Source organism: Phyllobates terribilis, unplaced genomic scaffold (genome assembly GCF_046119375.1).
Source record: "Phyllobates terribilis strain yellow unplaced genomic scaffold, ASM4611937v1 Scaffold_1__5_contigs__length_1240528914, whole genome shotgun sequence".
In the NCBI taxonomy this organism is placed as follows: Eukaryota; Metazoa; Chordata; class Amphibia; order Anura; family Dendrobatidae; genus Phyllobates; species Phyllobates terribilis.
This window is the reverse complement of record NW_027362761.1, coordinates 978263765-978275790: the sequence shown is the minus strand read 5'-3', so window position 1 is coordinate 978275790 and position 12026 is coordinate 978263765. Positions and strand designations below refer to the sequence as shown.

General features: G+C 40.8%; 1 protein-coding gene across 2 annotated transcripts in view; it reads right to left on the bottom strand.

Moving 5' to 3' along the window:
* Positions 1 to 2281: 2281 nt before the first annotated feature.
* Positions 2282 to 12026, bottom strand: part of LOC141156770 (cytochrome P450 3A8-like) — a 492460-nt gene continuing 482715 nt past the window's right edge. For both annotated transcript variants that reach the window (XM_073643156.1, XM_073643149.1), the window contains one exon: positions 2282 to 7161. In XM_073643156.1, the coding sequence (XP_073499257.1) occupies positions 7078 to 7161 (84 nt within the window). In that variant the 3' untranslated portion in view covers positions 2282 to 7077. The remainder of the gene's footprint in view (positions 7162 to 12026) is intronic.

Below are 12026 nucleotides of genomic sequence, written 5' to 3'. Positions count from 1 at the left end.
GACTTGTGTCTCCTGGTCCAACAACGCTCCCAGCACTGATTAACTGCTTTCTGCCACTCTACAATATACACAGAAAGCTGCTAATCAGTGGTGTTGATGGGGTTACACAGGACACAACATCTGAGCTCTTCTATATCTGCTGCAGAGAAAATTGTGATTCTATCATAGCTGCTGCGCCCAGTAAACTCAGTGACACATTGCTGGAATCAAGGTCTCTGTCCCTACCTCGTGCTGCTGTCAGATTACATTTCAAGAAACTGCTGATACATTCCCTTTAATTGTTCAGATTAAATTCTAAGGGTATGTTTTTGGAGCGGACACTCCAATTTTTGCATAGAATACGGAGAGTTTCTGTTTCTGCTCCAAAACCTCATACCCTTAGATACAGGGTGGGACTGGCCCACCAGAGGACTTGAGAATCCTCTGGTGGGCCCTGGCTTCTCCTTCAGGAGAGTTCATAGTGCAAATCTTGCAGCTACTATGGGGCTCTTGAGTGGGAGAGAAAGGTGGGCCCTCAGAATCAAATCCTCTGGTGGGCCCAATGTCCTTCAGTCTGACACTGCCTAGATAGACTTCTATTCTCTATTGATGAAAAGTAATAGCCCTATGTTTACAGCATAAACCGTTTTATTGAGCTCTGGTTCTCCATCATTAACCAAATCAGCAATGTTTTTGCGTTTTCATTTTTTGCTCCCCTTCTCAGAGCCATAACTTTTTTATTTTCCCATCAATATGGCCATGTGAGGGTTTATTTTTTGCGGGACGAGTTGTACTTTTGAACAAACCATTGAATTTACCATATAGTGTACTGGAAAACAGGAAAAAAAATCCAAGTGCGGAGAAATTGCAAAAAAAAGTGCAACTCCACAATTGTTTTTTTTTTTTTTTTTTGCCATGTTCACTAAATGCTAAAACTGACCTGCCATTATGATAGTTCATACCAAACATGTATGGGTTCTTTTTTATTTGTGTGGTGAAACAAAAATCCATAGTTTGTAAATAAACTTCGGCAATGACAACCACAGGGGTCTCATGCAGATCATGTTAAATGCCACTGTCAGAGATTGACAGCGGCATTTAACATATTAACAGCCACGGGTGGATCATGATTCCACCTGCGGCTGTTAGGGGCACATGTCAGCTGATGAAAAAGGGGCAGGCGACCTATGACATACCTATATGTCATAGGTCGTAAAAGGGGTTAAAGGACTCTATAAATACAGAAGGACTGTTCAAACCAAGTATAGAATCTCGATGCTGAATAATGACCCCTGCATTAGTCCCTAAGCTATATAGTGGCTCCCACATTAGTCCCCAAACTGTATAATGGCCCCACATTAGACCCCAACTGTATAATGACCCTTGCATTAGTACCCAAGCTGTATAATGGCCCCCACATTAGTCCCCAAATTGTATAGTGGCCCCACACATTAGTCCCCAAGCTGTATAATGGCCCCTCCATTAGTCCTCAAGCTGTATGATGGCACTTGCATTAGTCTCCAAGCTGTATAATGGCCTCTGCTTTAGTCCCCAAGCTGTATAATGGTCCTTGCATTAGTCCCCAAGCTGTATAATGCCCCATGTATTAGTTCCTAAATTGTATGATGGCCTCTCTGCACGGTGTCAGGATCCCCCATGCCATGTATTAGGGTCCTCCATTGTTTATGATGCCCCCACAACACACCAGAAGTTTTAATTAAAAAATCATATACTCACCTAATCCTGGATCCCGACAACTACATCAGCAAGGCAATGCACTACTCTGTCATAGCGCCGATGCATGCACAGAACATCAGAGTCCCAGCGTGGTGTGATGACGTGCGCTTATGATGAAGCCACACATTTAGTGACGATATGCATGGGGTCTGTACCCCTATCTGCCTCTTTGATTTTTACACAGGTTGCCTCCACATCTTTATCTTTTGATCCAACTAATGATCCCTTGGTTGTGCTGGTAGTATGCTGCATTTATCTATTTATTTTTTCACATTTTTGCAATTTTTGCATATATTCTATTTTCATTTGTGCAAGAGCGACTGTATTTGTTCTAGCATTTTATTATTGTTATTCTGCAAGTTTATTGTGTGTGTTTAATTTGGGTGTAACATTCCTTTAAGCCACCTCTGTGGGCAGGGTGTCTGGTAGTTCTCACTTCAATATGGTGCAGTGCCTCCACCCGAATCTTGCTGGGAGCTGTAATGGGATGTAAGAGGGTCTTCCTCTTCTGCCAGGGGTCGACTCAGGAAACCCCTGTCCACACTACGCATACACACACAAAAGATGAGGTTGGAACAATTAACAGGTTTATTTATAAAGTGGATAAATGGTAAATAGTGTGAGGGGAATAGCAAGTAACAATAAAACAAATAGTATTACACAATCTACAAATACAAATACAATATTGGAATTTGCAGTTAACCTGAATGTTAGGGATAACACTTTCCCTTTAAATCGCAACAAGCACACTCCTAACTAATGCTGCTTAAAATATAAATGGCTGCAGTAATGGAAACAACAAAGTTCAATGTTGGCCCCTGGTTGCTGTGGGTGATGGGCTTGCAGAGTCCGTTGGTGCATGCCATAGGAAAAAGATCCTCTCCACAGCTGGCCCTATTATAACGCCTACTGTGTTGAACCACAAGCCCCAGCAATGCTCTCTTATAAGTAACTATTATATATTTCTCCGCAGTGGAACCACAAGTCCCAGCTAGCTACTCTTTGATGTGGCAGTTCTGCAATCACACAGGTTTCCAGCCTGGGGCTTCAGGATTCAGTTGCTTAAGGATGCAAGGCAGAGTTCTTCTCCTTGATGTAAAGCCAGGAGGAAGTGGGCATTCCCGGGTACCCTGGCTGGTCTGTGGTTGCAGTGCATCTCCAAAGCGCACTGTCCTCTCACATGGAGCAGCAGAACTATCAGTCTGTGCACTGTGCTCGCCTTCTGGTTCACTGCTGTCTCTTCTCAGTAATAACTGACAACCCTCATGTCCTCTAGTATTGTCTCCTCCCCCCTCTTCTCCAGCTTGCTCAGCCAGTCAGTCCTGTCCTCTTCTGTTGCTCCTCCTCTTACAGCTTGCCAAGGCAATGAAGAGATTAATGTCTCTTACTGAGAAACTCTGTCTGCTCCTATCAGACTCAGTTTCTGTGCACCTTTACATAAGGTGTTTAGTGTTTTGTCGCTCTGTATATTTTTTCACAAACAAGCACTGCATTACATTCAGTCAGACATGTTTATTGGCAGGCTTTCTGTTAAATCTGATATATTATCAGGCTGGGAAGGTTATTGGGCCCTTCCAAGTCTAAAAATACCAGCCCGAGTCACGCTGTCCTCTGTGAGACCCGGTAACTCTGATGAGCGGTATAGTTACTGATGTCACTGCTGTTCTGTGGACTAAGTCGGTCTCGGTAGACCTGAGTGGCTTTTTTTTAAAATAACTTGGTGAACCAGGGAAAGTGTCAAGGAGTGTTTTTTCTAATAAAATTAATTCTTCTGTATGTGTATTTTTTTATAGGCACCTCCCCATTACTAAAACCAGGGCTTGATTCCAACTGTGATTTTTGAAAAATCACAGCTGACATAAAATCCAAATACCATTACCCCGATTGCCAATGCATCGGGACAATCATGAAAAGTCATGCAAAGTGACAGAATTGGCGTATCTAATGTGATGCGCCACTTCTGGGGCTGTGGCGGGCTGTGATTTTTAGGCTGGGAAGAGCCCAATAACCATGGACCGTCCCAGCCTGATAATATCATCTCACAGCTGTATGCTTTACCTTTGCTGGTTATCAAAAATAGGAAGAATCTTCACGTCGTTTTTTAAAACCATTTATTAGGTTAAACAAGGCTAAACACCTTTTAGTGCCACATAAAAGAGTGCAAGCATATTATATCTAAGGGGCTCTTGAAATCATATATCTACAGGACATCTATCTGTCCTTTATATCTATTCTGAGGGTTCTGGCTGTGGATTTACCGTACTTGGCTGATGAAATTTTGTATTTCCTTTGAGATATGTGCGCCTCAAAGGAAATCAGATGGCACACGCATGGTCCGTGTGCTTTTTGTTTTTTCTCTCGCATAGATTGACTTGCATTGGCGACTCTCATCCGATATACGTGGCCACTCGCAGCATGCTGTGATTTTTTTCCTCAGCTCAATTACAGCTGAGGAAAAACTCGCAGATCAGCACTGACTCATTGAATAACATTGCTGCGAGTGCAATGCGATTTTTTTTATCAAATTACACATTACTTTTTCACATAAAATAGGACATTACACTCTCTGATTTTACACGCAGATGTGAGAGAGCCCTTAAATGCCCCCCAAAGGTTTTTTATTACGTTGGGAGTGGTGGTGGTGGTGGGGGGGAGGTTGATGCACTGGAAAGCGGGAAAAAAATTCCAAGTGTGTTAAAATAGCACAAAAGTGCCATTCCACAATTATTTTTGTATTTACCATGTTCACTATATGGTAAAACTGACCTGGCAGTATGATTCCCCAGGTCAGTATGATTATGCAGATACCAAAACATGTTTAGGGTTTTTTTTTATTTAAGTGGTGAAAACAAATTCAGAAATTTGTAGAAAAAAAAAACCTTTGCATGTGTCGCTATTTCCAGAGACCCGCAAGGGTTACATTTTTCTGGATATGGCACTGTGTGGGCTTATTTTTTGTGCCCTGAGTGGACATTTTATCTAATATAATTTTAGGGTAGATTTGATGTTTTTAACTTCTCTTATTGCATCTGACTGAAATTGCATAACACCGAAACTATGGGTGTGTACAGAGACCATAATCCCTCCAGGGAATGGAGAACTCCCAAATGAATATATTCTACAATATAATAGAGTAATGACCACCAGAAATGGACAACACTAAAGTATCAGCCATTATGGAATTTTAAAGATAAAAAATAAATATATGTATACCAATGGACAGACAGTAACATCCAATTACATAATAAAAATAGTAGATCAATGTTGCACAAAAAAGGTAATTCTAGTGTTTTGATTACTTTTATTGTTACACAGTTTACCAATAGGATTAATTTCTTTTATATTTTGATAGATCAGTTTTTTACGAACGTAGCAATGCCAAATATGTGTATTTTTTGTGTTTTGATTTTATTTTTAATGGGGCAAAAGAGGGAGATTTCAACATTTGTATTTTTTAATACACTTTTTCCTGTACTTGTTAGTTCCTTTAGGGTACTTGAAGTTCTGATCGCTTGTACCATACATAGCAATACATCAGCACTGCTATGTGTAGTGAAATCATGGTCTAAACGCTGGCTTTCACATGAGAACCGTCATGACAAACACAGAGGTTTTCAGCAGACTCCCAGCTGTTATGGCAACCTATTGGTGCCCCGCGATCACATCATATGGAATGACGCACCCCCCTGCCAGTGCTCATTAAATTCCGATGTCAGAGATTGGCGCTCCTTCCCATGCAAGCCTTGACTTGTTTGCCCAAACAGTAGTTTTCTACCACATATGGGGTATTGGTGTACTCAGGAAAAATTGCGCAACAAATTGAACAGTTCATTTTGTCATGTTACCCTTGTGAAAATGAAAAATTTGGGGCAAAACCAACATTTTTATGGGAAAAGTGTATTTTTTTCATTTTCACGGCTCAATGTTATAAAATTCTGTGAGGCACTTGAGTTATTTGAGGTCTGTAGTTTCCAAAATGTGGTCACTTTTGGGAGGTTTCCACTGTTTAGGCACATCAGAGGCTCGGCAAATGCGACATGGTGTCCGTTACCTATTCCAGTCAATTTTGCGCTCCAAAAGTTAAATAATACTCCATCCTTTCCGAGCCCTGCCGTGCGCCCAAACAGTAGTTTTCCAACACATATGGAGTATCATTGTACTCAGGAGAAATTCCACAACAAATTGTGCAGTCTATTTTCTCCTGTTACCCTTGTGAAAATGAAAAATTTTGGGAAAAAGCTAAATTTTTTTGGGAAAAAGCAAAATTTGTATTTTTTTACTTCCACGTTGCTTTAATTCCTGTGAAGCACCTGAAGGGTTAATAAACTTCTTGAATGTGGTTTTGAGCACTTTGACGGGTGCAGTTTTTTAGAATGGGGTCATTTTTGGTTATTTTCTGTCATATAGGCCTCTCAAAGTCACTTCAAATGTGATGTGGCCAAGTACAAAAATTGGTTTTGTAAATTTTGTTGGAAAATTGAGAAATTGCTTCTAACACTTCTAACTTCCTGAAACAAAAAAAATTATGTTTCACAAATAATTCTTATGTAAAATAGACATGTGGCAAATATTATTTATTAACTATATTGTGTGATATAACTATCTGGTTTAAGTGCATGAAAATTAAAAGTTTTAAAATTGCGAAATTTTCAAAATTTTGCCCAAATTTCCAATTTTTTCACAAATTAATGCAAAAAATATCGGCCTAAATTTACCACTAACATGAAGTAGTAACATGTCGTGAGAAAAAAATCTCAGAATCACTGGGATAAGTTGAAGCGTTCCAGAGTTGTTACCACATAAAGTGACACTGGTCAGAATTGTAAAATTTGGCCTCATCAGGAAGGTGAAAACAGGCTCAGGGTTGAAGAGTTAAAGGGGTTAAATAATTTTACAAAAGATCAATAATATTTATTTCCCTTATAGGAATCAGAGCCAGTTAGTGATATGTAGCTAGGTAAGAATCAGTTCTACAATTTCATATTGACCAGTAAGTGGCTGCAAGAAGCTTTACACAAGTTCTGCTACTAACTATACATGCTGTAATTAGAAAACATGATCTTCTGGACAGCAGTAATGACACACATTCTCTTTAGTACCATACATACATAGCCCAGACGTTGCAGACTGGGTCTGATATGTGTCAATGAAGAAGACAAGGCTGTAGGAGAAAGATTTGTTACAGAATGTTACAGGCATCTATTCATCAATTTTCTTTTGTATTTGCAAGATTTACAGGCATGCTCCTCGCCTTTTTGCACATTTTCTGATTATAGTGTATTCCAGTCAACTCATTAGTTCTCCATTTAGTACAGATATCTGTGTCCCATCCACAGCGGTCTTCGGCATCTAACTTTCAGTCTACGAGGCTTCTCTAGACACAAGGTTGAGTATAATAGGTTTAGTTGTATTCAGGAATCCTCCGGTGTCAAGTTCCAGAGGTATCTGTAAAATTAGATTTATCACATTAAGGGTAGGTTCACATGAGAGTATAAAAATCGTTTACAGTTTCATCCAGAAAAGTGGGACGTTTTATTTCTCACTTGTCATCCGTGTGCCGTCCATATACAACTCGTTTTTTTTATAGCAGCAGCTATTAATCATTCACAAAACCATTTACAGTTTCCTATGTTACAAAATAGTAATGTATCCGTAAAAATCAGATGCCATACTATGGCTCCATATGGCATATGATTTTTTTTTCACCCATAGACTTGAATGGGCAAGTGTAATCTGAGTTATGCAAGAAACTAGTGAATGCTGCTATTTGTTTCACACGCAGTGAAAAAAATCACCCATCTGCACTGCCTCATTGAATAACATTGGTCCATGTTCTGTCCGTTTTTTCACAGACTGCACTCAGACTGAGAATATGGTCATGTGAATGAGCCCTAAGACTTGTAAAACCAGCTTCTGTATAATTGTAATAAATGTTAATAATTTTTTAAAGGGAATCTGAGAATCTGCAGGGTTGAGATGTGTAAAACCTTTCCAGGTATACTTTTTGTCTGCATTTGATGCTCCCTTGCTGTGAAATTCATATATAAATTCATAGAAATTAGCTTTGCAAGTGCACTGATGGGCATATAAGTGCAGTTGCAGTCCCTGGCTCGTCTTCGCTTCTCCCTCCGGTACTGGCCCCAAGATTTATAAGCATTCTTTGTAAGGTTTATCACAGCTCTAGCCTACAGCACCTATGCTTGCCTAGGGCTAATCTTACTGACATATTCCCATTATTCTCAGGAGGGCACTGCTCCATTGCCTCCCACTTGATAGGGGGAGGTGGGCTCCTGAAGATCAACCGTACAGGCTGGCAGCATGAATGCGTCACTGGCCAGAACTGTGCACTCTCCTATTCTCCAAACAGAGGCAGCATTACTACTATAGCTTCGGGGTAAGGCAGGACACCAGATTCAGCGATCTGACCAGCTTTAGAGCAGCGCTTGAAAGCTCTAAAACAGGTGAGGATGGCCGTAGATTCTCTCATCTGAGAGAATCGGGTCGATTATGCAAATGACACTCTGATCAAACTTTGACCAGAGTGTCAGCATAGTGTAATCCGATGATCTCGTATGAGAGAATCAGAGCACACTGAGGAGAAGATGGAGAACAAAATTTCACCATCTTCTCCATTGTGTCAGTGCACAGAAATAGGACTGCACTCAGATGTCAGCCGAATGCAGTCCGATGATTTCCACACACTCTTTGACTTGCATGTGTAAGCAGGTGACCGGATGCAACACGCAGTGAGGGACAAGGTGGAAGTAAACAATTAAACCGTTTAATACTCTATGGTGGCAGGAAATTGTGGTAACTATAGTAATGGTGAATAATACAAAGCAGAGTAATTACAGCGTGAAATATACAATGAATCCTCAGGTTCACTCTAACTATTGCAACAGTCTCTCTTGTGATATATTCTTATAACTTTCTAACAGGGATAATGATCTCAGTACTATGAGAATCACTGAACTGCTTCTTCCTTATCACAGGCCCCTAACAAGGGTCTCCGGTTCTTCCCACTTGGTTGTAAGTCCTCATGACACGGATCTTTGCTGCTTGAAAGATGGCAGATGTCTCCTGTATCCGGTGGGATGAGGGCTGGGCCTCGACTCTTGACTGGTGTAGTCTGGGCACCGGATCTCAACAGGCGCAGGTCTGGTCTCAGGGCCTAGACTGGCGTAGCATGGGTTCCGGAGCTTGCCTGGCGCAGGTCTGGTCTTTGGGCCTTGACTGGTGGCATCTGGGTTCCGAAGCTTGACTGGCGCCGCCTGAGTTCTGCTTCCAAATCTGCTGGTTCACACTTCTTGTCACGGTGTGACACTCCGGCCTCAGTGTCTTCATCAACACACGTCCTGACAGTCTCTTCTCTTGGTGCCAAATTCACTCCCGTTTTGGTTTTCAGTGACTTTTTATACCAGGAAACTGCGTCCTCAAGGTCATCTGACCCGGTACTTGTCCTTCCTGAAACTCTCCCTCTTCCAGTCAGTCCCTCAGGGTCTCATTTGAACAGTAGATGGCAGTCCTCACACACAAATGTCGCACAGTGCTGGGGATTCTCTGGAATCATGAATGTTTGGCCCACAAGTGATTATCTAGTCCAGTATTTCCAAAACTTTTCAACTTTGGGGCACCCCTGATGAAAAAAAATTACCCCAGAGTACTCCTATAGATAATTTTTGTACAAGTGACCAAAATACATACACTTGGCACCTTTAATATCTTAAGACTTATGATATACCTCCTGTATCGTTTATATAAAAATACACACAGTGCTTAAAGAATATATTAAAAAAATTATGCACAGTGCCCCCTGAATATCCGTGCCCCCTGGTATATAAAAAATACACACCATGTCCCTTCAGTATATATAAATATATATATATATATATATATATATATATATATATATATACAGTATATATATATATATATATATATATATATATATATACTCTAAAGGAGTACCCCACTGAACGCATATAGAAATAAAATATATACAGTGCCCCCAAATACATGCTGTATATATACACATATCTATACAGTTGAAACCAGAAGTTTACATACACTATCTAAAAAGACACATATGCATGTTTTTCTCAATATCTGACATGAAATCAGAATAAACTTTTCCCATTTTAGGTCAATTAGGATTACCAAAATTGTTAATATTTGCCAAATGCCAGAATAATGAGAGAGAATGTTTTAAGTAGTGTTGAGCGAACATGCTCGACACTGCTCGGTACTCGCCCGAGCATCACGCTACTTGGGATGTTCGGCGAGCACCGAGCATTTCCCGGTTACTCGGGCGGGAGCTCAGGTCTCCGCCCTGCATGTTTGGCGCTCTTTACAGAGCCAATGAACATGCAGGGATTGCCAGCCAGTCACTGTAATGCCGTAGCCATGTTGGTTGTGGGCATTACATTGATTGGCTGGCTGCACAGCGTCACCTCGAGTATTTAAAACCGGGCGCCGCCATCTTGGACACAGACGGCTGGGATCAGACAGTGTAGGGACAGCGCTGCTGATTTAGAGAGAGATATATACTGCAAAATAGTTAGTGTAGGGTCTGTAAAGGCTGCCAGATCAAACAAACAGTACTTCTCAGGACTAATATCCATCCCAGATATCAGACGGGCAGGCAGGCAGGCAGGCTGTATGGGAGACGCAGTGGTTATACCAGCAAACGCTGCATTACAGTCCTGTGTGCTCCTGTTGCTGAAATTGCTGGACTTAGCTCCAGGTCTTGGGGGCCAGGAAAAATCCTTTTTTTTTCATCTAAATCCTCTTTTTTTTTTTCCTCCTTCACACTGTACAAATACCCGTCTTATTAACCTTTTGGTGTCCCCCCCCCCCAAAAAAAAAGTGTGTCTGTGACAGTTCAGACACAAATATATCTGTTGAAAATAGTCTGGTGTAGGCCAGACAAACAGAAGTGTGGTTTTGCAGTTCCACTTTTCAAACCTCTGTATTATCCACTTTTGGCCCATTTGTATCTAAAAAAAAACAGTTTGAGTGTGTCACTCATTGTTCAGCCGCAAATATATATATTTAAAAAAGTCTGGTATACACCAGTAAATTATAACTGTGGTTTTGCTGTTCCACGGTAAAAAATCTCTATTATCCTGCTTTTGGCATTTTTTGCCGTAAAAAAAAAACTAATAGTGTCTCCCTGATTTTTCAGACACAAATATATCTGTTGAAAATAGTCTGGTGTAGGCCTGAGAAACAGAAGTGTGGTTTTGCAGTTCCACGGTTCAAACCTCTGTATTATCCACTTTTGGGCCATTTGTATCTAAAAAAAAACAGTTTGAGTGTGTCTCTCACTGTTCAGCCGCAAATATACAGTACAGACCAAAAGTTTGGACACACCTTCTCATTTAAAGATTTTTCTGTATTTTTATGACTATGAAAATTGTACATTCACACTGAAGGCATCAAAACTATGAATTAACACATGTGGAATTATATACTTAACAAAAAAGAGTGAAACAACTGAAAATATGTCTTATATTCTAGGTTCTTCAAAGTAGCCACCTTTTGCTTTGATGACTGCTTTGCACACTCTTGGCATTCTCTTGATGAGCTTCAAGAGGTAGTCACCGGAAATGGTCTTCCAACAATCTTGAAGGAGTTCCCAGAGATGCTTAGCACTTGTTGGCCCTTTTGCCTTCACTCTGCGGTCCAGCTCACCCCAAACAATCTTGATTGGGTTCAGGTCTGGTGACTGTGGAGGCCAGGTCATCTGGCGTAGCCCCCCATCACTCTCCTTCTTGGTCAAATAGCCCTTACACAGTTTTGCAGTTCCACGGTTCAAACCTCTGTATTATCCACTTTTGGGCCATTTGTATCTAAAAAAAAACAGTTTGAGCTTGTCGCTCACTGTTCAGCCGCAAATATATATATTTAAAAAAGTCTGGTATACACCAGTAAATTATAACTGTGGTTTTGCCGGTAAAAAATCTCTATTATCCAGCTTTTGTCATTTTTTCCGTAAAGAAAAACAGTAATAGTTTCTCCCTGATTGTTCAGATTGTTTAAAAGAGTTGGGTGTAGGCCAGAGAAATAGAACTGTGGTTTTCCTCTTCCATGGTTCTAATCTACTTTTTATTACCCTTTTTCCATTGATAGTGCGAGTGTAAGCTATTTTATTTCCTTTACAATGGGCAAAGCGCGTGGCAAGGGACGTGGAACTGGACGTTCTGGTGATGGTGCGTGCAGAGGATGGGGACGTGGCCAAGGTGAAAATGTTCCACAACCAACAGCCACATCTTCTCACTCCCACTTCTTGACCAAATTACTAGGGAAGC